This window comes from Triturus cristatus, chromosome 3_2, assembly GCF_964204655.1.
Source record: "Triturus cristatus chromosome 3_2, aTriCri1.1, whole genome shotgun sequence".
Classification (NCBI taxonomy): Eukaryota; Metazoa; Chordata; class Amphibia; order Caudata; family Salamandridae; genus Triturus; species Triturus cristatus.
The window spans coordinates 485,861,980-485,888,780 of record NC_140584.1 but is presented as its reverse complement, the minus strand read 5'-3'; the positions used below and the strand labels follow the sequence as shown (position 1 = coordinate 485,888,780).

The 26,801-nt window shown below is 47.7% G+C and overlaps 1 protein-coding gene across 3 annotated transcripts in view; it reads left to right on the top strand.

Annotated features, from left to right (window-relative positions):
• The window catches only part of TRIM66 (tripartite motif containing 66), a 743,368-nt gene that overhangs the window by 675,070 nt on the left and 41,497 nt on the right, over positions 1 to 26,801 (top strand). For 2 of the 3 annotated variants that reach the window (XM_085648126.1, XM_085648128.1), the window contains exons 15-17: positions 1,072 to 1,418; positions 3,210 to 3,342; positions 16,665 to 16,739. In XM_085648126.1, the coding sequence (XP_085504252.1) occupies positions 1,072 to 1,418; positions 3,210 to 3,342; positions 16,665 to 16,739 (555 nt within the window). The remainder of the gene's footprint in view (positions 1 to 1,071; positions 1,419 to 3,209; positions 3,343 to 16,664; positions 16,740 to 26,801) is intronic. The other variant, XM_085648127.1, reaches the window with a different exon arrangement.

Here is a 26,801-nt window from a genome sequence, read left to right as displayed (position 1 = left end):
AGATCCTGCATCTGCCCCACTGCCTCCATCAGCCCCACTATCATTCTGCACTCCTAACTACAACTCTGTGTTCTGTATTGGATTTCTCCCCTCTTCCTGCAGTGTCTGCTGTGTGAGCTGAAAATGTCCCAAAATGGGAGCTTCCTGGGACCCTTGCTCCTGTTCTGCCGGCTTTCCAGTCATTCGCCCACCGAGTAACTCCACCTCCGCGGGGCCCTCCGACACCCCTAAGCCCATCAGAGACTTACCGGTCTGTGAAGAGCACAGACCGCTTCCTTGTACCGGAGTCTGGATCCCATGTTCCGCGTCCAGTGTGGTAGAGCTGTTCCCAGCTCCTCTGAGCATATCCAGTACAAAAGCACCGGCCCGCTGGGGCTGGGGAGCTACACTCCTCCCCTTCCCGTCTGGCAGATTCTCAGTCCGGACCTTTTGATTCCGTCCGACTTGCCCCGTCGCTGGAGCCGCTTCTACCTCCGTCGTGTTCATCTGAGGGGATGCTTGGGCGCCCACTTTCTGTAGAGCTCTTCTCCCTCTCTTGCCCGACCTCGGCCCCATCACGGCCAATGAATTATCCACGTCGTATTGTCCAGATGCAGCAACAAGTGTCTGCTCAGTCGCTCTGACTGCTCCACTAAGACTGCGACCCAAGATAAGATCCTAGTGGGTTCCAGGGATCTAATGACTTGTTGAGAGTTTTGCATATTTATCACCGCATCGTCCACAATTCAGATTGATACCGCCACCTTCGGGAGCCACCTACGGCCGACTCACACGGCCGCCATCTTGCTCCCAGCTATTTGCAGGTCTGATGTGCAAATACATTTGAAAATTTTACCCATCTTTTGTCAGGGAGAGCTGACAGAAAATGGAGATGTATATTTACCTTCATTATATTTACCTTCATTGGCATAGAGTAATATTTTATAAAGCTCAGCCATTTTCCATTTTGCACTTAGATCAATAGTTGTACCTTGTGTCAGATAAGTTAAGACTCTGGCAGATAATTGCTCTCTGATGTCATGAGAGTTTTGGACCTCTTTGTTTTTCACTTTACTTATCTCTAATTTACAGGTTCACCCAGAAAATAACCCATCTTTGTCACCATCACTCCTACCACCGGCATCACCAGAGCAATCCCCAGTACCAGCTCTACTGAATGTCAAACCTGAGAGTCCACAAGAGGAGGGAATCTTCACTGGGTTGCCTCATGCTCCTGCTCTTCCGTCCACTGGAGACTACAAACAAGTGAACAGCGTCCCCTGCCTGAAAAAGTCTCACTGCCACGACGAAGCCAACACCATTGAAAATGAGGATTTTTGTGCCGTTTGTTTGAATGGAGGAGAAATGCTATGCTGCGATCACTGCCCTAAGGTTTTCCACCTCTCGTGCCATGTTCCAGCCCTTCATAGCTTTCCAGTGTAAGTGGTTCCATCAGTGTGATCTCTAATTGATGCACAGCGACAGGGTGTTAAACCACATCACTCAGCCCTCACTTATTCTGCTGGTTAGTACAGGTATCACATGGTTTAATAAAAGGCATCTGCTTATATCCGTAATGAGCCTATTCCTAACGCTTCAGGTCAGCCAACAGGTAACAGGTAATGACATCTAGATACCAACACAGACCCCTGTTCATCTCTCTACTCTTTCCTGCCCTTTGAACTATCCTATTCGACAATATCTAGTTGTTAGTTGTGGAAGCCACACAGCACAGGACAGACCCCTGGATTGCAGACTTAGTTCAAAACATATATGCATTCAGAAAATAACATGATGGAGGCAAATGATCAAATTCAATTCCTGTTAAGGACTGTTAATGGTCCAGTATATCTGGCTTTAGGATTACTTGGGAATTGTCAATCCTATAATAAATAAGTGGCATGCTTTAAATATTTGTGGATACGTGGTTTTATGAAAAAAACTTTGAGCCACTTTTTGAGTGTTTCTAGATGGAAGTGGTCTACTAGGGGACTCTCCTGTTATCCCTTTTAGGACGGACAGCACTATATAAAATGATTGAACTCCCTTGGTTTGTTTTTATTTTTCACAGTGTCCCCTTCTGGTTTCCCTGAAAACGTTCTATAAAATGGCAGATGATATCTTATGAGGTTTCATATGGGAACGTGGCACACCAAGGGCCTCAATGCAAACCTTGGATAAAGGAATATATGATGGATGTACCTCCTTACCCAACGGGCGGATTATTATTGGGTGGTGCGAATGGCGGTATTTAATTAATGGATCTTTAAGGCAGAGTATAAAAGGGCAGATTTAGAACTGGCTAAAAAGGATATATACATAATCTGTATGAGGTTTATTTGACAGTCCATTTTCTGACTCCGACAGTCGAAGTATTAAAGAGTGGGAAAAGGGCCCACAGTGAGATAGGATGGAATGGGTAAATATTCGGGGAAACTATTTCTTGTGTAGGGAATTGTAAAAGAGGTCACCAAATTTTCCTGATTTAAAAATTGCCACCTAATTGGTATATCCTGTTTAAGGGGGATATTGGTAGGAAATTCCTTGTTGTCCTTCTCCCTGCTAAGTGAGAAACACGAGATGTCAAAAACCACAATTTTTTGAATATCTTCAATTACGCTATGCTCAAGGTGCCTATGTGGAGGCAGGGAAGGCATTACTTTTAGATCGTCGACTCAGCATGCCCGTTTCTAAAGAGAGTTAAAATCATAGCTGATTGCCACAGTTTCCTGCTGTGTCTAAGATTTGGTGCATGCGGATCCACTACTTATGTGCAAAGTGAATCTTGAAATTGGACAAATAGACAGAGGTAAATAGTAGGGGTGGGTGGAATTTGCGTAGTCACGCTACGCAAAGCTCCGCGAAACAGTGAAAAATCTCTGCGAGCACGCAGAGTTCCACGAACACGCGAAATTGCTTCTTCCGTCCGCTCGCGATGCTTTTTTCCTGTTCGCGAATGCTGTTTGCGTGCTCTGTGAACACGCATTTTGAAAGCGCGAACAAGTAACAAATTCTGCGATGGCGCAGATCGCGGAATTTTGGCCAATTCCGCGTTCTCCGTGGAACGCGAAATTACCCAAATTCCGCAAATTCAGCAAGCGGAATGGAATTTACTGCCCAGGCCTAGTAAATAGACCGGAAAACAGGCAGGCATACAAGCAGTTTTTAATGCATACCTGCCCTGAAATACTAGTATGGAAAAGAGTAAAATGCTATGTGTTAAATTGCAGGGGTGAATGGGTGTGCACCCTCTGCCGGAACCTGATGTCTCCAGAGATGGAATATGACTGTGACAACGTTCGCTATAGCCAAGAGAATACAAACGAAGATGACCAGACCGGCCTCAATGTGTATGACCAGAGGGTACGTACACAGCTTTTATTTCACACTCAAATGATAAGATTTCTGTCTTTGTAGAACAGGAAGGGGGTGTAAATTTTTAAATGTGTGCATTTGTGAAGTAAAAAAAGAAGCTGCGGAAGATGTCATTCCACTGTCAATAGTGTGATAAATCTGCTTCAGACTGATGCATTTAGTGCAGTGTTGGAGTCATTTGCCACACATACATTTCCTTGCATAGGTGCAAATTTATGAATTTTTGTAATTCGCAAGACCTTTGCACAGTATGCTTGGCAATTTGAGCCAGTCAGAGCTTTCCAGGCATAATCCTGGAAAAGTTAGTAAAATTCATTTTTTTGTCAAAAATATACATGTGTATTTACAAAAAAAATTGCATGTAAAAAAGCAAGTTCAAACACACTTTCTAGCGTTTTTGCTTTTCTTCTCCACAGTGAAAATATTTTTCCTTTTGGAGAAATGTCTTCCATTACAACCCCACCGGTTTTGTCTGTTCTTTCATTTGCTCCCTTCTCTCAAAAGGAATTTACTCTTTTCTTTGTCGGGAGTAAATCTCTGGGTTATTCCAGGGCATGAGGTGCTCACAAATGTGTGCTGTATGAAATTGGTTGTGCAGTATGTGAGGCTTCGGCAAATAATAGGTTCACAATTTTTCCTTACTGGAAAAAGCACCCATTATAGCGCTTGACTCTCCCAGGGTAGTGTAGCAGATCAGTCCAAGGCCTACTCAGGGGAGGTGGTATGGGCTAGCAGTTACCATCCGCTGGCACGCAATAATAACACTCAATAAACGATTGTCCTGTCAGTGCTTTTCCTTTATCAGACAAGACATCACCATATAGGGGATATCACTTTAGATAAACCAGGTACCTTGGCGTTATCCAGAGTTCACCATTTTACAGAAACAACAAACCACTTATACATTTGTCAAAAAGCTAAATATCTCATTGTCTGTTTCTGTTCTTAACACATTATGAACCTTGTAATTTGCACGCACTGCATGATCACTTGAGCACTGAGCACTTTAGTATTTTTACCAGTATTTTGATTTTTTGTTTGCTGAAACAATATTAATATATTGTGTTCCTTGATTAAATACTGTTGTGTTGGTACTTTATTTAGTTTTTTTACTCGCAATGTGTTTTCTGTTGTTTAATTTTTTACTTGTTACTTTGCAAAATAACGTCTTGATACTTTTTTAACTGGAACCACGGCTGTGTATTTTGATTTTTAGAAATGTGGTATTTTCTTGCCCTACCCATGTGTGCCTCTGCCAGTATTCTGTGTCACATGACTGTGAATGACTCTGATTTGGGGATTTGTGTATTGCTTCCAGACAGTAACACAAATGGTGCTGAGGTGTGAACATGATGGGCGATCCTGGCAAGATGAGTAGGAGGAGCTGTACCCAGCTCCACTCACATTTCAAAGGGCTTTGCCTCCTGCAAACACAAAGGAATCTGACATCAGGCCTGCCCTGTATTTTGTCACCCAGACAGTTTGGAGACTTGACAGGGGACAAACTTTCTAGAACCAGATATGGAAGTAGGAGGGGGAGTCCCCCCACACAAATGCTAGCACCAGGTATAAATATTGGACCTTCATAGCCACTCTTCAGAACACTTCTGGACCTGTATACATTAAAAAAGAAAGACTGCCCTAGTGCCAGGGGACTGCCCTGCTGCTGAGGACAGCCTTGCTGTCTGAGAAGGAAGACTGGACTTGCTTACCTTCATCCCCAGGCTAACCTGAGTGACTCCAAGGGTCAGTTGACTGAATTCCTGTGTGAGCTACAGGGACATAATAAGCTTCAGAGGCCTCCCTGCAACTGCTCCGCGAACCTGCTGCACAGGACCTGCCTAGACATGCAACTGGACCTCCCTGAGCCATGCTGGCCTCTGCCTGAGTGAGTTCCTGATCCTGAAGAGGTGCCCCCAGATCTTGGGCTCTTCACTGGCATCAGTTTGAGCTCCTCCAAAGAATAAACCATGGAATCCTGAAGTTTGGGTTCTTCACAACCGTGAACAGGACCCTTCGTGCTGAGACTCTGCCACCCGCAATGACCGCCAATGTGAAGCTCCGCTGAGACCTGCTTTTCATGCTACAGTGACCACCAGCAACGACCAGCATTATGAGTTCTGCACTCCATGCTACAGCAACAACAGTCCGCTGGGACATTAGCACGAAGGTCCAGCAATGACAGCCCGTGAAACGCAACTTCACACTACGCCAGGCCTGCTCTACGCACTACACGGACAACCATCTACGATGTTCTCCCTGCTCTTCGCTGCCTCCTCCACTGCAAGTGGACCACTTTGCGCTGAATTCAAAAGGTAACTCTTCAAATGGACTAACCTGGTCTCTGACCTGGGCTCTATTGCAGTCGACCTTAACTTGCGACTTTCCCCCAGTCTAGTGCAACCAGATGACCGCGAATGGTGCTTTGTGCTTATAGGCACTATTTTTCACTAAACCTTTGAAACTACATATCTCTGGTTCTACTAATTGGATTTTTGTCATTCTGGTATTGTTTTATTTATTAAGACTGACTCTGTGTATCTGAATTGGTATGTTTTTTTTTCCTGTGCTGCATTGTCACTGTATTACTGTTTGTGTGCAGCATAAATACTTTACACATTGTGTTAGACTTGGCATTTCTTGGCGTGGTTACCCCTAACTTTTTGCCTCTACCTCCCCTATTTTTGATGCTGTGATGGATTTCTTTTTACTGGCTTAGATGCTTTGGGCACTTTGGCACTGCTGATCAGTGTCAAAGTGCAAGTGTTCCCTGTATAAAGTGTTATGGTAAATGATTGTCCATAATTGGTATGTTTGCCTTACTAGTAAAGTCCCTAGTAAAGTGCACTATGTGTGCCAGGGCTGGTAATGCAAATACTACTAGTGGGCCTGCAGCACTAATTGTGCCACCCACACAAGTAGCCCTAAAGAGAGATCTCAGGCCTGCCACTGCAGTGCCTGCGCGCAGTTTGTTAACTGCCTTGTTGTCCTGGCAAGTGCACCCACTTGCCAGGCCTTACCTTCTCTTTTCATGCACATCAGACACCCCTATGATAGGCCCAAGGTACCCCCCTGGGCAGGGTACAGTGTATGTGAAAGGTAGGACATGTACTGAGGTGTGTACCATGTCCTGACAGTGAAAGACTGCCAAATTCGTGTTTCACTTTTGCAAGGCTTTCTTGCCCATAGGACAGAATGGGGAATACTGTGTCCCATGGTTCCAGCATATCTTCCCATAGGCATAAGATGGAGAGATGGCGTTTAGTGTGCCTGAACTCAGAATTTAATACATCTTTTTGTGAAGATGGTTTTTAAATTGTGTGCTTAGAAAACACGTTTTTAAAAGTGGCTGGTTTCTTTTTTTAAACCATCTTGTGTGCCTCTGCCTGGTTGTATATTGCCTGCCTGGGTTTAGATGTGACAGGGTCTGGGAAGTGTCCTGACCCCAGGAAGGAGAAGGTGAGACAGCAAAAGCCTGGGTCTGCATTTGATGTAGGGGGGAGGAGTAGCCCCCTGGATGTGAAGAGGGCTGTGTTGCTGCCACAAAAGGATGGCTCCACCTCCTGCTGAGCCTTTGGGCCCCAGACCCCCACTATCAAAGGAAGGTGTGCCCTGGTAGGAAGACACCCAGAACTGGTTTGGACTGGGCTCTAAGCCCCCTGAACACAAAGACTTCAAAGTCATTTAGGGTTATAAATGTAAGAGCTGAAGCCCCTGAACTCAAAACTGCAATCCATACTGAAAAGGATTGAACCTACTTTGTGATCAAGAGGAACCTCTGCCAAGGAAGAACAGCTGAAGAGACTGAATAGGAGGACTGCCCTTGCTGTGTGTTCTGGGGCTGGCCTGCAGTTTGCTGGTTTGACTAAGGAGAGGACAAGGGACTTTGCTGTGTGCTGTGTCCCCCTGCTTGTGAGGACCTTGCTGTGCGCTGGGTCCTGAAGTAGCATCTCTCCAAGGGCCAGAGGAGAGCTGGTCCCCTGCTGTGGAAACTCAGGAACACAAAAGTTTCCAACCGTGTCTCATCGACGCTGTGTGCGTGGTGCTCTTGCACGCCTGAGACTGCTGTGTGGTCCGTGGTACTGTTTACGAGGTGCCCCGTGATCGCATTGCCCCTGCAGCGTGAAACATCGTCCACGCTGCTGCCTTGCTGTTGTGGCCCGAGCCGTCATCGTACCTGAGGCAGTGAGTAAAGATCGCCGCAGCCGGCCCGAACCGCAACATGCCCAAGGACTGTTTGAAACTAAGACGCTGTGTGCGTGGTGCTCTTGCACGACTGAGACTGCTGTCTGGTCCGTGGTCATGAGGTGCCCGGGATCGCATCGCCCCTGCAGCGTGAAATATCGTCCACGCTGCTGTATTGTTGTTTGTGGCCCAAGCCGTCATCATAACTGAGGCTGCGAGTAAAGATCGCCGCCGCCGGCCCGAGCCGTAACGTGTTAACGGGGTACTTGGAACTAAGGACTGTGTCTCAGCGACGCTGTGTGTGTGGTGCTCTTGCACGCCTGAGACTGCAGTGTGGTCCTTGGTACTGTTTACGAGGTGTCCCAGGATCGCACTGCCCCCGCAGCGTGAAACATCGTCCACACTGCTGTATTGCTGTTTGTGGCCCAAGCCTTCATCATAACTGAGGCTGTGAGTGAGGATCACTGCTGCCGGCCCGAGCCGCAACGTGCTAAAGGATTGCTTCAACTTAAGGAAGCTACAAGGTGAAAGGGATCGTCATCGTTGTTTGTCGAAAGGAATCTGCCCAAGATCATCAGTGGCGGAGAAGGCAGCTCCGTAACCTGTCCAGCTACAGCGCCGCCTGGCAACAGAGCCGCAACGTGATCATGATCGCCCAGCAGGACGTTGACAAGCGGAGAGAGAGAGCGAGGCAGTGCACCCCCCCAGGTAAGGCTTGGACTCCAGTCGGGTGCCGCAAGCATGTATGGTCTGGGGAGGCGTGCAGGAGGAGTACCGTAGTGCTCAGAGCTCTCTCCCGCTGCACCACATTAGACGCTCTGAGTCCCCGAGCGGCCCGGACCTGCCCTGCGGGACCGTGGCCGCCCCTGTAAGTCTATGACCGTTTTCTCTGCTGTTGGGGCCTAGTGGGGGCCCGAGTTGACCGTGCAGATTGCATCCGAACCGCATTATTATTGTATTACGAACTACCTGATTTTTGCATTACGAAACGCATTATTATTGCATTGCGAACTGCCTGATTCTTGCATCGCAAATTGCATTATTATTGCATTACGAACTGCCTGATTCGTGCATCACGAACCGCATTATTATTACATTACGAACTGCCTGATTCTTGCATTAAAAATCGCATTATTATTGCATTACAAACTGCCTGATTCTTGCATTAAGGACTGTCCTATTATTACATTACGAACTGCATAGCATTGCATTAGGGCTGCATTGGAGATCGTAAATTGCTCATTATTACCGCAAGAACCTACAAGTGATTGCTGGCCAAGTAACCGGCCAAGTGAATTATTATGAATACGCATAAGTTGGTTTTCTATCGTTTGGTCTCATCGAATTCCTTTTTATAAAGATACTGTTATTTTTATGAAACCAGTGTGATGTCCATTTGTGGTGTTATCACTTTGTTACTGGGAGTGTGGTTGCAAATACTTTACACATTGCCTTGGAGATAAGCCTCGCTGCCTATGCCAAGCTACCAAGGGGTGAGCAGGGGTTATCTAAAGGTGTGTCCCTCCTTACCCTGACTAGAAGCAAGGGTTGCTATTTGGACTAAGGTACCTACCTTAGCCAACTAGAGACCCCCAGTTCTAACACATTGCCTCTAAGTTAAACCTGACATACTTTGTGCCAGGCTACCTTAGGGTTCATCACAGGTTAATTTGATGACTTTTTGTGGCTCACCCTGACAAGGATTGTGTTTGAGTAGGACATGCACCTCCTCAACCACAATATTTTACAATCACAGTATGAGTTAAACTTTTTTTGCCTTGTTAATTGAATTGCCAGCACACCTTTTGATCATTTGTACAGTAGCGATTCAATGTTACAAGAGTAATGCAACCAAGCAGTATAGTGGCACAATTCTGCAGCCTTTTTAGGTCTCACATAAGAGACAGTGCTAGACCTATTATCAGCTTACAGTGGGTTTAGATCCAATCTGTTGCTTACCACTGGTGTATTTTATTGTCACTCTTATGAGCTTGCTTTGTATTTGTTGGATTGTGTGGGCTTTCCTTCCTCCTCTTGTGTTTGTCCCTCCCATAGAGCACAGCCTCATTAATCGTGTCCTTCCACAGATCACTTATCAGGCACTATTATTTTCTTTTTGTTAAGAACTCAACATGTAGCCCTCCATGCTCTGTGTTGGTCTCTCTCGTCCATGTGTTCTTCCTCTGCCCCCTCCGTGTTGTACTTGCCCCAGTGTGCTTATCCCCCCAGCTCTACCTTGATCTCTCTTACCTGTGTGCTTCTCTTCCCCTGCATTCCATGTTGCACTCTCTCACTTATCATGTACTTCTCTCACCACCCTCCATGTTGCTTTGGGCCCCCAACCTCCATGCTGCTTCCCCCACCCACACCCTCAGTGTTGGTGCTTCTCACCCATGCACTCTGTGCGGCTTCCACCCCACTCTGTTGCTTCCCCCCACAATCTGTGTCACATCCCACTATCTGTGACCTTTGTGTTGATTCCTGGACTGGCTTAAAAAAAATACCTTTTTTGTGCTACCTTTTTTTAATTTACTGGTCCAACTTAGATCAGTACATTTTAAAAAGTGCCCATATCATTTTGTAGGTAAATGCATGTGTGGTGCATTCGCCTACAAAAATGACATGAACGCGTCATAGTGCCTTTTTTTTATTTCCTCGTTAGTCATGCTGCACAGCACCGCGACACTGTACAGCATTTCTAAAAACCATTGGCACATCTATTAGGCCCCAAAAATTAGACCTATTGGTTTTGCTAATGTTTGTTTTATAAGTGGTGAAAATGGAAACTAATTTATGAAAGTGATATAAGAGGGCTTTCATAAGTTTCAAGAAAGAGAAGAAGGGAAATGGCGTCAACACATTGTGATGCTTGAAAGCGATAGTAAAAAGATTGGCTATAATTTGAAAAAGTCACATGGGAAATCGTTTGAAAAGTGAGTGAAAGTACTGAATGCATGAGACCATAAATCAAGAAATCCTGGTGGAGGGCGGAGCCAGGCCGGCGGCCAAGATGGCCGCCCGGGCTCCCGGCTCCGTCGACTCTCTCTTTTTGCTGCTGGACCTAGCTGTCGGGGCAGCTCTGCCGACACTCTCCTGGATGTTGGAGAAGGACCGATTTCACCGAGAGTCGCTCCGGCGGCTCTCCGAGCTTCAGGGACGAAGATATGCTTCCCGGTCGGTGTGGCCTACGCGGGTCCCGGAGCCGGGACCTCACGTGATACTGTAGCCGGTGGTGAGTGGAACAACAACGGCCGGGAAAACACGGTCACCCGCGGGGGCGCTCGAACCCGCCCTGAACAACATCCTAGCGCCCATTGCTGAGTGCCGTCCCCTTATGCCGGACGGGCCCCCCCCCCCACCCACCCGAACGCTGCCTCGCTAAATGTGGACGTGTGACGCTGCTCTGTGTCTCTCTGCTGGAGACTGGTACGACCCGCTAGCTGCTGCCTGTATCCCGCGATTCGGCGGATCGGGGCCGATTGCTGCATGGCGATTTGGAGTCGTTCGGACACACTGGATGGCGCAGATGAGACCTCTGGGGGGCAGTTGCGATGGCTATCATAACGGGTGCCACCGGGGAGACGTCCGGATGGCACAAATGATGGAGGCTCTAGTGTGAACTCTGGTGGCTTTAATGCTGTGCGCCCCATTTGGTAGTGATACCCTCATGGAACCCTGCCCGCCCGAGTCGATGGCGATGCGCATTTCAAAAGGAGTGTGGAGTTCGGAAGCCCCTTCCCGTGTTTTGGAAGCACAGCGAGTGGGTTTGGTTCGCATGGCGATTAGTCCCCGGCATAAGTGGAAGTATGAGAGAGCCTGATGCGGTATTTTTACTGTGTGCCTTTGCCTGGTGACTCCCTCTACGATCTGTGGTATGTCCCGGATGGGTATCTCTACGGGACCCTATACGTTGCTGATGAGTGGACGTTGGTGACTGGGGTCTACTTGATCGCTACAAAGGGCATCGTCGGAATGGAACTTGGTCCATGGACTAATGGAGTGTTCGGGGATTCCATCGGATGTGAGACTGTGGGGACTCCTTTATTGCCCTCTCCCTTGTGGCAGACATCGTCGCGCAACCCATTTAAATTGAACTGCCTACTCTTCCTGAACCGGACTATGTCTTGCTGCGTGGGAGGCGGTTGTGGGCTGTGAACGGCTGTGAAATGTGTTGTGTCCTGGCGTATTGGAAGAACTCCTACTCTTCTTTGGATATCCTTGTCTATTGTACTCTTGGTGCTTTGTTGGCTACGTTTTGTGTGGACTGGGACATGTTTCTGATAATGGCCGGGTGGGGCTGGGTTACGAAATAGTGATTGTTTCCCTCAGATGCTGACAGGGGGGTAACTGGGGGGGCTGGCGGGGCGACTGCTATTCTGAGTCGATGGGTTCCTCGGCTGTCCTGCAGCGGAACGGATATACCTGTAAGTTACGCGGAGGGGCCGGGGGCCTGTACTGGTGAACCCCCCAATATATCTTTCTCTTTTATATTTCCTTCTTTTATATTTCTCCTTTCTTCTATATTTCGGGTTCCGTACACCGGGCGACAGGCACGCTGTTAAGGGGGAGGCCGTAGCCATTGGCAGAGGTGCAGGGTGGGGGGTTAGGGGGGAGGGGTACTACTGTTCTTTCCTTTTATGTTCCTAGGGCCTCTTTCTTATTCTTTGTCTCTCTTGGCTTTCTCTTACTTCTCCTCTTTCTTTTTTATTTCTTTTGGGAACTGTCTCACAGGTTCCTCTCTATACGTCCTGGTATTACAGATTACAGGGGTGGATGTTTCTTTAACGTTTTTATATTGCAGCGGGCATGAATCTGTATTGGTGGGCGAATTGTATAGCTCATTGTCTATCCTGTTTAAGGTGCGTCACCGCCAACGTCCTGCCTACAGTAGTCCGCCTGTGAATATCCTGAGCTGTGGTAACCCCTGTCCTTTGTATTATTGGATTGTGCGGCATTAGATCCTGTTCTTTCTTAAAACTCTAAAAGAAACCTCTTTCATCCTGGTGCCGATATGGTACCGATACTATCCTGAGTTACGACGGGGCATTTGGGAGGCGGGTTGTTGTACTCTTGTGGATTGACTGATTTGCTTTGATCGACTCTGTACTACTGGCCGACTGTGATGGTTTCAGGCCCGGGTTTGTAACTGCATTATGTACCAATAAAGGTTTACAAAAAAAAAAAAAAAAGAAATCCTGGTGGAGAGGGAGGATGAGGAAGTGCAGCATGCGTGCTTTACATGCCATTTGTTTATTAGGTACTCTTCATGATGCCATGAAGTGACTTATGCATGAAGCAGGTGGTTATGAAGTTGTACCTGTCGCTGGTGGAAATATTGACAAATGTGTGCTAACAGCAGCCTGGAGTGAGTGAGTCCCTCGAGATTCTGTACATTCTGACGTTTGTTGAGGGCTTTGGATTTGTCAGTCCATTACAGTATCCAAGCCAGCTAGCATGGTGCACGAATGGGTTAAGGAAAGCGTTGAGATTTTTCATTAGAGGTGGAAGAAGAGGTGTCCCAAGAAAACTGTGGTGCTAAGAGGAGGTCACGATCAAAAGGTACACTGTGGTTACAGGGTTAAGTTTTCACTACATGAATGGTGCTATGGGGTGTGACACAGCTGGGTGTTTAATATAAAGCCAAATTTAAGGTTTGAAATGTTGCGTTAAAGTGGGAAACAGCCACTACAACGCGGGCATCACATCGCGATGCCCATCATCCCCTTTGGTATCGCCCTTACAACGCGGCTGTTACAACGACCGCGTTGTAACCACACACTGCCAATACTACGCAAGTCATTACATCGACTTGCAGTAGATGGCGTGCTAACATTAGAAATAGTATAGTTTACTATTCCAACACCCTCCCTACTGTTACGTAGGCTGGAGTTGGAATAGTAAATTATACATTTCTAATGTCAGCACGCCATCTGCTGCAAGTCGATGTAGTGACTTGCGTAGTAATGTCGCATTGTTGTGGCACGCGTTGTGATGACTTGCGTTGTAACGAGTCATATTCAGATAAAGTACATTACCTCTTGTCCAGAAACTGATGGTTTGAATACAATCAGCAACCAGAGATAGGTCACCATTAATGTAGTATTGCTGAGAAGCTATGTGCAGTTAGCTCCCACAACCGGAAATGGGCCATTGGTGAACAACTCCACCCTGGAGTGCATACAGGCCATGTTCACCAAATTACTGGTGAGGCCCATTGCATATGAGCAGCTCCAAGCAGACTCAAGATAATGGGCATACCCCGCAGGAGGCCTTACATGCATGATAGTCTCATGAAAAGACCATGAAATGTACAAACTCATCCTTACTCAAGAGCGTTACGTAAACAGCTTATTCACTTTTTGTGGCACCAGGCAACCACTGCTGAATGTCCACGATTACCGTCTTGAACCCCGAAAGCAGGGACCAAACCCAAATAAAAATAGGTGGTGAAAAATTAGTAGTCAACGCAACTAAACTTTATTACATGGTTAATAAAAACTATTCCAAAAATATGTCATAAATTATGCAGTGCTTCTAAATAAAATCTGAAATTGGTACTTGTCAAAAGTGGCATTGTGAATCACTGTCTCTTTATAAAAAGAAGAGCCGTTATAACCCTATTGCACCCTCCTTGGTGAGGTAAAATCTTAGCAATGCGTATAATACATGCATATATTTATCAGTTCACAATGCATATTTTCATATGTATACCACATGCAGGGATCTAAGAGGTTTATGATCATAGTTTGTTTTCAGTGGTGCACTGAAATGGCCTCCTGACTGAGCAATATAAAAAATAACCTAGATATTATCCCAAATATAAATGTGAAAAGTACAATTAATGTGTTTCACATGCATATTTTCAACAGAAGTTGACCTTATGAATGAGTCAAAATGTAAAGTTTAAAACCTGATTTACACATGCTTGGTGCATTCAAAAAGGGCAGCTTTTCAACTAGAAAAGTAAATATTCTTCCTTGAACTTTATAGTGCTTGGTTGCTATCAGGTGTCTTGCAATACATGAATAAGCCTCGCACATATTCAGTAAGTAAATAATGTGAAACTCAAATCTCCGACGTTTATCATGAGTTATTGGTGGGACCCATAACTCTTGTAACCCGGAGGGTCCCATGATTGTATGCCTATGGCTGTCCTCTCTGCCAGGTAAGAACACTACACTGCAATCATTGATCCACTAACTTGATACTATGTGTTCCTTTTTATTTACTAAAAACAATTGTAAACATTTATCAAAAACAATTGATCTTTAGTTTAACTTATCCTCTCCTATGTTTTGGAATGAGCCATGTGTAGTGAACCACTCGGCCCCTGCAAGGAGTGGACCCCCACTTCACACGCACCCTGACGACCGTGCATGGCTAGGGGAGAAATAACAGCATATAGGACTGCTTGCGGCCCATGGGGCCCAGATTTACTTTTAACTAATGCAACGCAGCACAGCTTATAAAGTTGCTGCACTGCATTGCATGAAAGGGAGAGAGCAGAACATCGCCATATCTACTAAGATATGAAGCTGTTGTGCTCTGTCCATACACTGGCACGCTTTTGGTTGCTGTGTGCGAATGAAGCTACCATCGCACCATATGTAAGATTATCTGTGTTGCAGGAAGCTTAGGGTTTGAGCTGGAAGGTGTCCCTTCCAGTAAAAAACTATACTTTGAGGCGTTTCCCACTTTGTAAGTGTGCTGCACAATGCAGCTCATATGCAAAGAGGGATAAATAAGAAAACAAATTCTCATGATTATGCCTGCCTCCAGGGTGTGCAGGATTTTGGTACAAATCTATCCACAATTCTTTGTGGAGAGGTATTTTTGTAAAAACCCATGGGTGGTGATATGGAAACACCCTTGTACCACCCATGGAACTCCCCCTTGAGGCAGACAGATGCAAAGGCAAGGTGCAGTTTTGGTTACAATCCAACACAATGGGTTGGATTGCAAACACCACCACAACACTTTGGCTCGGTTTACAAAGGTGTCACACAACGCAGTGCAGCACCCAAAAGTATTGCGCTGCATTGCGCGACAGGGAGAGAGTGTCATATCTACAGAGATATGCCACTCTCCTCCTCTCTCCCTAGTGTCAGGGCAGAGTTTTGCTGCAGAGAACACACACACCTTTGCGCTATATTGTGAGGGGGTTTGCCTGAGTCTAGCATAGGTTTTTTATTGTGAGTGTACCCTTCCAGTACAAAATACTATGATTAGACAATGTTTAAAACTTTTCCTACTTTTAATGTGTGCTACAGCACACATGCAAAGTTGGGAAATGTAACATTCTCCTTCCACAGAGGAATTTTTTGACGCAAAACCCTGTCTACTAATGTTAGTAGATAGGGGTTTGAGTCAAACGGCATGGGTGGTTGCATGGGAACACCCATGTACCACCTATGTAACGCTCTCTTGAAGCAAAATAACTGGTACTCATGTAAAGTGCTCCAATACCTTCGGTCGAGTCTGTGCTAAATATTAACAATAAAATAAACACTACTGTGAAAGGCATGCTTCGAACACGGAAAGTTCCTAGTATGCCCTGTGTTTCGAATCTTCGTTCGCTGTAGGAGTACTACATACTCCTGTCCACTATGTGGCGCTATATCACAATGATTGTGAAATAATGCACTGACTGTTCTAGGTCTCACGGTCATAGTCATGGTTTACTGACATACTACTGTCGATGAGTTTCTATTATTTCTCCTTAGTATGTATGGGAGTACTGATATATTTATGATTCTTTCATTAAAATTGTTCCCAGGAATAAATGTTGATAAATGGACGTAAGATCCTGTGTTTATAATATTGCTTCAAATGCCCTGAAAATAAAATTCAGGGCGGTCCTGAGAAATTGTCTGAGAGGGTTCATTTTAATAAGACATGTTAACGTGTTCATTAGCGGTATAAACCCTCAGCCGCACCCCGATTTTCCAAGTCGCAACTAATTTGGTTTTATTTTAAAGTCTCACGTTGCAAGTATTCAGTGCGCTCTTCCTGCCTCATATGCAATTGACTTGTGCAAAGCAATGATAGGCTTCCAACAGCATTTACACGTTTAGGCATAACTATTTCTGTTCCTACCTGAAATAAGCAATGTTTGTATTTTACAGAAGTGTGAAAAGCTGGTGCTGTCTCTCTACTGCAGTAGCCTCAGTCTTCCGTTCCAGGAGCCGGTAAGCCCTATGGTGAGCATTTAGATGTTTAATAAGCAATGAATATTAATATTCTGTGCTAGGATAGTTTATGCAGAATATTTTTTCAATTGAACCCTAGTTATTTATTTCCTAAATTAGCCGATTTTAGGTCTCTATAATGTTGTGGGCTTGAGGCCCACATTGTTAGTGAAGGAATCACTTGGGCAACATTGCTATGTGTGCATAATTGGCCATGAGCATATGCACTCGGGCACTTTTATCAACAGGGTCACATGACCGTTGACGTCTGTGTTGGATGGGTGTCAGGGCCGGTCTGGCCGTAGTGGGCACCGGGCAATACCTCGGTGGGCCGCACGGGGTGAGGGCCGGTTTTGGTGCCCTGGGGGCAGTTTTTGCAGCATTGCTGCAAAATCGGCCCTGTAACGAAATCGGCCGAAAACCGGCCATGGCAAAGAGCTTGGCGGCACCCCCAACCCCACAGGGGGGGCCGGCCGAGCATTTTGCCAGGGCTGGTTTTGGTTCCCAATCCGGCCCTGATGGGTGTGGGGTGAGTGGTAGTACTGTCCCTAGGGAGGGACTGCTGCATGACATGTCCTGCAGGGCACTACATTCCTCCCAAAATCCAAAAGAAAAACAATCAAAAATCCAAACTGTGGAAGCAAACACAAATAAAGTAGATTCCACATGGTCCATCAGTCTCTAGAGCCAATCAGCAGGACAGCAGTGGATGCAGGGAAGCTGGCTGCAACAGGACATCACCTCTCGCATTCAAAATTTAACCTGAGTGATTTAGGGCACAAACACTGACTCAGAGAAGTCCAAAATCTTCTGGCCACATGCCGGCTGGAGTCATGTCCATTGTGTGGAGTTGCTCTACTCTTCTGACGCTCTGGATGGTTGGTGGTAATAATTCAAAACAGGGTGTATCAGGAGCATTGTCGGAGTCCATCGCAAAACATCGATCATGAAGCATACTTTGGTGACATTGAATGGCCTACTGGAGACCGTCTCGTCATGCTGCAACCAGTTTAGGTCCCCTCTCCAAAGCCTGTTTGCCACCTGGTATCCGATGGTGTGGCAGTGTCATGTTCTTCTCTCATGTTTGTGGAGGCCTTTTCAATGGGTTGCCACAGGACTGCATGTGGTCTACGCTGTGGCTGCATATGTGCTGTGTTTCGGCCGCTGCAAAACTGCTGAGGAACCACTGCCTAGTCACTTGTGCAATAGCAGGGGTAGATGGGTCTTTGTCAAAACTCGCTCTCGCCACTGGGATCAGGTTGCAAGCAGGGTGAGCGGACAACCTCTGGTTGACTGACTTTCCGAGTGTTACTGGCTCTTCTTGCCTGTTGTTGGGATAGAGGTGTTGGACTTCACTTGGGATCTTGTTTATTACATCAATAGTAGTGATGATTCATTAGACAGTGGCTGACATGATGGGGCTGCCACTCATGTGTTGAACCTGTACTAAAGGTAGTGACAACTTTCATTGATGATTGCAGGCCTTCTGTCTTGGGTCATCGACAACTAGGAGTGATGGTGGCCAGGCCTTTGGTGACTGTGTTTAGATGGATTTGCTGGAAAGTGTGGGGCAGAGAGTACGTTTGTGTGTGCTTGCGGCTTACTCTCAGTTCTCCCGCTGTGCTGTCACCAGGTCGCCCTCATTCCCCTTCGGTGACTTGCTGCTCATTTGTCTAGATGCAGTCCGTCAACAGCTCCAGTGTTCTCAGTCGTGCCTTTCACGTCGGGCCTCTCTTTATCTTCTCTCGTGGGCTCGGTTGGTTGTCGGCTTTCTGAGTGTGAAGCAGCAGGTCACACTTCTTTCTGCTCTTACTCCTTGGTGCTTCAACATGCATCTTTTTGCCACTTATGCTGGCAGGACTTTTTATTGCTCGTGTCTCTTCCGGGAGCAGCTTCAGGACTATGTTGGTGGGACTTCTAGTCGCTTGCGTCTATTCTCCTTCTGGGTGTAGTGGCATGCATTTTCTTCCAGACCGGACAACATGGCCTCTCAGTGGTTAACTGTCTTTTTAGTCCAGCCACAGGCCTCGGGTGTTGAGCTCCGACTTAATTATCATCAAGGCAGTCACTGATATGGTTCTCCTTTTCTTCTTGAGTACGGTGTGGCGTCCGGCTAAGTGTGTGAGGTTCCCTTTTCAGGGACCTTCTTGGAGCTTCTTCTCCGTAATCGATATGTGTGGCTGGACCTCTGCTTCAAGGTTGTTCCCGCTGCCAGACCCTCTTCTTCTCTGAGTCAGTGTGGTGTCATGCCACATGTCGCACATTCCCCCCTCAGTGACCTTATTGAAGCTCCTACTCCGGGGTGCTCCCTCCTCTGGGGCCTTCTTCCACAGGCAATAGGGAACTGTTGTTTTGACCCACTTTCTCTGGGTGGCTCAAGGCTTGCATCTTGAGGCATCGCTGCCATCAAGCATGGTTGGTGGGGTGTGGCACGGTGTGCCTTGAGGGTGCAAGATGATGTGGTCCTAATATTTGAACCACAGTTGTGTCATTGAGTGCTTCTGCTCACCCAGCCCTGCTTTCCTTGGGCTTTTCCTTGTCATGGGGTCATGTCTATCTGGCAGGTGCAGATGGCTATGGTGGTGGCTCCGGGGTACATAGGCATAGTCTCTTTGGTGTAAGGCACTGGGTGGGTTGCACCTCGTGATCCAAGTGTCTTCCTCTGATGCCTCCCCTCCTTCGTTGGGCAGGGGTTGGGTTGGAGGGTTCACTGTCCTTTCGCTACTTGTCTCCTCCAGTCCTCGCTGCGGCAACAGGCTCCTGTCTGCTTCATCTCTGGAGCCAGCTCTCTGGTGATGCCACAATGCAGTAGCAGTCTCTCCTGTTTCAGCAGACTGCACCAGGTTACCGCTGGTGCTGACTGCTGCTGTCAGCTCTTGGTGGGGGTGGCATATAGGCTTTGCCACCATAATTTGCTTGTGTTGTCTTTCTTTGGCTGTGTTGGCAGGTGGTGGCTTGGTGCAGTGCCACTGCTATTAGGAGTATTATTTGATGCTGCATCTTTTTGCCTTGATGGTCTGTGTAATCTAATAAGTTTGTGGGCTTTAAGCTGTTGGCAGTCTTATTTTTCTGGGCGTTACCTGCGCTGCTCTGTGTGGTGCTTTGTGCCCCTTGTGTTGGGTATTTGCCTTTGCTGTGCCTGTGAGGTTATCAGGCAGCCCACAGGGGTGCGCAGTGCTCCTCACCCCCACCATGACTTCACTTAGTCTCAGTGACACTGAGGGTGGCAGGGGGCTGCTGCCTGCCTCTAATATACTTGGGGTTGTTCGGGTGGAGTAAGCATGGCTTCTTACTTCTTGATGGGCTGTGTTCAAGAGGCAGCGCCGATTGCACTTGGTGCTGTACTTCCCTGATCTTGCTGGTTTGTTTTGCCGGGTTGCCACAGAAATCATATGGTCTCTTCTTCTCCCTGTGGCTGCAACAGGCTTCCGCTTGGGTATTTCTAGGGTAGCAGGACTGGCTTCACCTTTTTCTTTTTAGGGCACACATGATTTCTGTGTTTGAGAATGCTCCTCTGTCCTGCGGAGTCTTATTCAGTCCCGCTGCACCAATGGGTAGGTGTAGCAGTGTCAGGACTTCAAGCACTGGCTGTCCTGCAACTTTTCTTTCTTGGTGGTGCAACTCCCTTCCAGGCTTGAGCTGTCTCTACACAAGAGTGTGAAATGCTCGGATGATTCCCCAGCTGCAGTTGCCTCAGCTTCCTTTGTCTCACAGTTAGGTAACTGTAGGAGAAAAAATGGTCTCTTCTTCCCTTTTAAACAAATGAACAAAACTGGTCCAGTGTTGAGTGATTGTGAGTTCTGGGGCTGATGGGCGACAACATCAACCTTCTATCTCCTGTTCTTCTGTGCCAGTGGGTGTTGGTGCCTTGAGTCGCTATTTTATTTAGGAGGTTATTCCCTGGTGCCCCTTGGCAATGTATACTTTACTTCATTGTGTGCTGCCCTCAACAAGGCTTGTCTTCTCGTTTTGTGCAATGTTTTTTTTCTATGCTGCCACACTTTCTCAGTGGGCTCTGTGCCCAGTTGCATGCTGCACATCCAGGCCTTGGTGTTGGCCATAGCCTGCTCCTCTGACCCTGTTGAGGCATTGCTGGCTCTGCGGGCAGACCTCCTTCCCCGAACTCAACACACACAGGACATAGGGATCCCTCTCTTTTCCAGGGTGGGAAGTTTTATTGTGGTACCGTATCAGGATTCCTAACTATACTACTACGAAATGCCTTATGTGAATACCGAAATTTGTAAAGTTAGGATTTTGTCTCAGTTTAGTAGTGCTAAAGTTAGGAGTCCTAACTTTACTACTACTAAATGCCTTCTGTGAATACCAAAAGTAGTAAGTTTAGGATTTTATCTCAGATTAGTTCTGTGAATCAGCCCCTTTGTGTTTCTTGTGAACTGCACTTGGGTACTGAGCAGGGCACCTTGCCAAACCGGATAAAGATGCGAAACTTGTTGGTGCAGTACATTGCTGCTGTGTAGCTCTGGTGCCCTCTGTTGGCGTTTTGGGAGCACTGCAGTGTTGAAAGGACACTTCTCACTGAGAGGCGTACTTCAGCGTCTGGTTTGCCCTGGAGTGTCTCCTTTTTTAGGTTTTGCCTAGGCAGCGCTTGCGCTGTCTCTGCGAGATATGCTGTATTCAGGATATGGGCTTTAAAAGCTCCACCCATTTGCAAGGACTGACTGCCCCTGTTCCTTGTGTTGTTACTCAGAGCTTATGAGCACTATTTCTTTCTTTAAGCTGGAGCAGTCGAAACCGATGGTCGTGGTTTAGAGAGTTCTGTTGTAAACAGGGTTGTAAATCTTGCTCTTATCCTGCCACATTTGCTGTGCATTCGAAGACCGAGGGATGTTTTGCTGCAGCTGCTTCCCCCTCCGTCTTGCTTTCGAAACGCACGGCCTGGCATCAAGGTCCCTGCCTTCCTATGGCAGCTGCCGCCACAGTCTCAGAGCTCAACAAGCATTTGCAATGCAATAGTTCTCGCATTTGGAAGAGTTTGAGCTATTGGCATTGTAAATAACAAAACCTTTTATTCATGTGTTTTGAAAACCTGCAAGCTGTGCATAAAAACGCACTTCTTACTTATAGTAGTTGCTTAAGAGAAGAAAGGCTGGCAGTAACTGTAGCGCTTTTGCTGCCAGCCTTGCTTCTCGTAAGCAAGTACTATAAGTACAAAGTGCGTGTTTATGCTCCGCATCCAGGTTTTCAAAACACATAAATAAAAGACATTGCGATTTACAATGCCAATAGCTCAAACTCTTGTAAATGAGAGACCTATTACATTGCAAATGCTTGCTTTTTTTGTTGCAGTTTTATATAGTGTGAACTCGACCCCAAGGTATCGGAGCGCTTTACAAGAGCCCCAGTTGCATTACAGATGGACACATTCATTTCTAGGTACGGGGAGATTAAGTGATTTGACCAGAAGCACAGGATGTTTGAGTCTCCTGCCACATTCAAACCTGGTTCCCCAGCTTCAAAGTCAGTCGCTTTAGCCACTAAGCCACATCCCTCAGCCTCACCTATGGCCGCCCCACCCGGCGCCTTCTCTTGATGGTGTCGGACCATACCTGAATGCTCTTGGAGGGGCTTCACTGCCAGTATTTGGTTCGTCTTGGCCAGATCAGTGTTTTAGGCTGCAGGTTGGATCCTTAAATGTGGGTGGCTGCGGGTTTGAAAATGATGATTGCTGCAGTCTTCAACAGTGGAGGCTTTCCTTCCCGCTTCACTACCACATACAGCAGCATTACCATCTCGGGGGCTGCGCCTGCTAGAAAACATGACTAAGGTGCTCCGGTCTCTATCTACGCCTTCCCTCCAAGGAAATGCTATGCTCCTGGCATTGCGGCAGGTGGGCTCAGACCACCTCATCACTGATGTAATATTGTGGGCTCCAGGCCCACATGTTTAGGGAAGGAACGACATGGGCATCATTGCTATGTGTGCACAACTGGCCATGAGCACATGCACCTGGGGCCTTTTATTAACAGGGTGACCTGACAAGGGACACCTTTGTGGGATGGGTGTGGGGTGAGTAGTAATTAGGATGGCCCCTAGGGAGGGGCTGCTGCATGATGTGTCCTACAGGGCACTACATTCTAGTTCTTGTGAGAATAAGCCCTTCCATTTTACAACATGCTCAGTCTACCCAGCGCAGGGCTGGCTACTTGGCAGGCTGGGGAGGGGGCTGCTTTTAGGGCTGGATGAGTGTAAGGATAGTCAGCTAACCAGTCTGGCAAACGCCCCTGAGGAAATATACATTTTCAAGCAAACATTAGACATAAATTCACCTCCAAACACCTACTAGGGATGGTTGGACCCACTCACTACACTCATTTGCGACAGTAGGGGGAAGAAACACATTTTCCAGAACTCCTTTTTTTAGCTCCCACAACACCGCTGTTTTCACTCAGCCAAGGCATGTCATATTGAGCTATGTGATTTTTTTGTATAGCGCAGCATCCACTAATTACTTGGCCTATTGGTGCTGTAGGGGTTGTCGGTCGCAGACGACATCTGTAAGTGGTGGGTTCAATCAAGGAAGCAGACTCTAGTGTCGTAATATTTCTTGCAGTCTTCTCTATGGCCCATGCTGGTTTGCTGGGACAGGCTGTGTGTTTTGTGCGTAGTTCCAGTGCAAGACACAACAAAAAAGGTATTGCACCTTTCCACCATAACCCTGTGGATGGATTATGGACCTTTTGACTGCAGTAATGGGACGAACTGGCGAGTAATTTATGTGCATAACACCCATGAATCACAGTGCAGGTGGTTCCATCAGAGGGACCTTGCGAGCTTCCAGAAACACCATTGCTTTTAACCTCAATTAGATTGTACCTTTCGGAATGTACCTTCCTTTGGAGATCTGAAGACGGAAGGTAATAGCAGTACATTTGATTATATGAAACATGTTCACAATTTTTGATGATCGTATGTTAATCTGTTTACAGTGTTTTTTTGTACCTATGTTATCAATCAATCAATCATGACATTTGTAAAGTGCACTACACACCCGTGAGGGTCTCAAGGCGCTGGGGGTTGGGGATGTCGTTACTGCTCGAATAGCCAGGTCTTGAGGAGTCTTCTGCCGTAGGTGGGCGGGGAGGGTGTTCCAGGTCTTGGCGGTGAGGTGGGAGAACGATCTGCCACTGGAGGTCGCTCTTCGGATGTGGGGGACTGTGGCGAGGTCGGCGGAGCGGAGCTGGCGGGTGGGGGTGTAGAAGCTGAGTCGTCTGTTGAGGTACGTTGGTTCGGTGTTGTGGAGTGCTTTGGGTGCGTGGGTGAGGAGCTTGAAGGTTATCCTTTTGTTGATGGGGAGCCAGTGCAGGTGTTTCAGGTGGGGTGTGATGTGGCTGCAGCGAGGGATGTCGAAGATCAGGCGTGCAGAGGTGTTCTGGATGCGTTGCAGCCGTCTCAGGAGTTTGGCCGAGGCTCCTGCGTAGAGGGTGTTTCCGTAGTCCAGTCTGCTGCTGACGAGAGCCTGGGTGACCGTTCTTCTCGTTTCGGTGGGGATCCACTTGTAGATCCTGCGAAGCATGCGGAGGGTGTTGAAGAATGAGGAAGAGATGGCGTTGACCTGTTTAGTCATGGAGAGGGTGGAGTCGAGGATGACCCCTAGGTTGCGTGTGTGGTCGGTGGGTGTTGGGGCTGTTCCCAGTGCGGTCGGCCACCAGGAGTCATCCCAGGCCGAGGGGGTGGATCCGAAGATGAGGACCTCCGTCTTGTCCGAGTTCAGCTTCAGTCCGCTGTTCCTCATCCATTCGGCGACGGCCTTCATTCCTTCGTGGAGGTTGGTTTTGGCGGTGTGGGGGTCTTTGGTGAGGGAGAGGATCAGCTGGGTGTCGTCTGCATAGGAGATGATGTTGAGGTCGTGCAGTCGGGCGACGTGGGTGAGTGGTGCCATGTAGATGTTGAACAGCGTTGGGCTGAGGGATGAGCCCTGGGGTACGCTGCATGTGATCTTGGTGGCTTCGGAGCGGAAGGGTGGAAGGCGGACGCTCTGTGTTGTGCCGCAGAGGAAGGAGGTGGTTCAGTCCAGGGCCTGCTCTTGGATCCCGGCATCGTGGAGGCGTGTTCGTAGTGTGTGGTGGCAGAACGTGTCGAAGGCGGCTGACAGGTCTAGAAGGATGAGGGCCGCTGTTTCTCCGTTGTCTAGCAGGGTCCTGATGTCATTGGTGCTTTGGTTGCTTCGGAACCCGGACTGGGAAGGGTCCAGGATGCAGTTCTCCTCGAGTTAGTGGGTCAGTTGTTTGTTGACGGTCTTCTCGATGACCTTCGCCGGGAACGGGAGCAGGGAGATGGGCCAGAAGTTCTTGGGGTCCGCCTTGGGTTTCTTGAGTAAGGCGTTGATCTCGACGTGCTTCCAGCTCTCCGGGAAGGTTGCTGTCTCGAAGGAGATGTTGATGACTTTCTGGAGATGGGGTGCGATGGCTGTGCTGGCTTTGTTGAAGATATGGTGTAGGCATGGATCTGATCATGATCTTGATGGTGTCATCGTCGGTGATGTTGGTCCAGGTGAGCAGGCGGCTGGTGCGGATGGTGGTCGTGGGGGCGGGGGTCTCGGTGGTTGTCAGGGCAGTCGTGGCGTTGAAGCTGTTGTGAATGTCTGTGACCTTGCGGTGGAAGAAGGTGGCCAGCGAGTCGCACAGGTCTTGCGAAGGTGGGACGTCATTGGTGTTGGAGCTGGGGTTGGAGAGTTTCTTCATGATGTTGAAGAGCTCTTTGCTGTTTTGTGCGTTGTTGTCTAGGCTGTCTTTGAAGGAGGCCCTTTTGGCGTATCTGATGAGGTGATGGTGTCTGCGGGTGGCGTTTTTGTGGGCTGCGTAGCTGTCCGGTGTTTGTTCACGGAGCCAGTTCTTTTCCAGTTTTCGTCAAGTTTGCTTGGAGGCCTGGAGGTCTTCAGTGAACCAGCTGGCTTTCTTGCTGGTGCGACTGTTGGGGGGTCTCTTGAGCGGGGCGAGGGAGTTGGCGCAGTCGTCGATCCATTGTCTGAGGCTGTGGGCGGCGGTGTCTGGGTCAGTGGGGTCGGCGGGCGGGCTCTGGGCTAGGGAGGTGGTTAGCTGGTCTTTCGGTGACTTTGCTCCAGCAGCGGCGGGGCATCTGTTGGGTGCGGTGGTGCGTGGTGGACTTCTTGAAGGTGAAGTGAATGCAGCGATGGTCGGTCCAGTGGAGTTCGGTGGTGTGGTTGAAAGAGATGTGGGGGCTTACGGAGAAGATGGGATCAAGCGTGTGTCCGGCGGAGTGGGTGGGTGCTGTGACGAGTTGTCTGAGTCTGAGGTTGGCTAGGTTCTCAATCAGGGTGGTGGAGTTGGTGTCTTGTTGTTCTCGAGGTGGAAGTTCAGGTCACCGAGGAGGATGTAGTCCGTGGAGGCGAGGGCGCGTGTACTGACGAGGTCTTATCTAGAGACCTAGTTGTGTAGCACACTATACATAGGTTTGAGGAATTAGACTTTGTGTTCATGAAGCACGTTGACTAGTGGGAAACACTAATTTATTTAGCAATTTTATATAGCACCGACGAGAACTAATGGGCTTCAGAGTGCTCTTTTTAGATAAGCACATTTGTTTCATTGTATGTTAAAGAACATTAATTTTATCACACATAAAAAGGAACCGATTGATGTGAGGTAGCAAGGGTAAAGGTAAACAAACAGTAAAATGAGTCATACAGTTTACCCATTTGTGTGTGGGGTGCATCCATCATAGATGGAGCAGCCGCTAGTCCTAACTCATGCTCATCTGAACCCCAATAAGGTTCTCATTCCGAGTTACCCCAAATTCTGATTCTTTTACAAACTCCCATTTGTGCAGAATCAGGTTTGTAACTGGTGTGTTAATTGCAGACCCTGCATGTGTACGCAGGAGGGATGCTCGCCAGGTAAAACCGAATGCAAATAGTGCATGCAAGCAATGCAGGCTGTGAGTGGGCACGCCTCGTAATAGGCATAGTTTGTAACATTAATGTTATTCCCCTTCTGAAGTCCAAAACTCGGGAATGCTGTAATAATCATGCAACTGGTGAAAAAACCCATTCCGCAGCATTGATGTTTACCTAGTGTGCAGTTACCAGCTAGG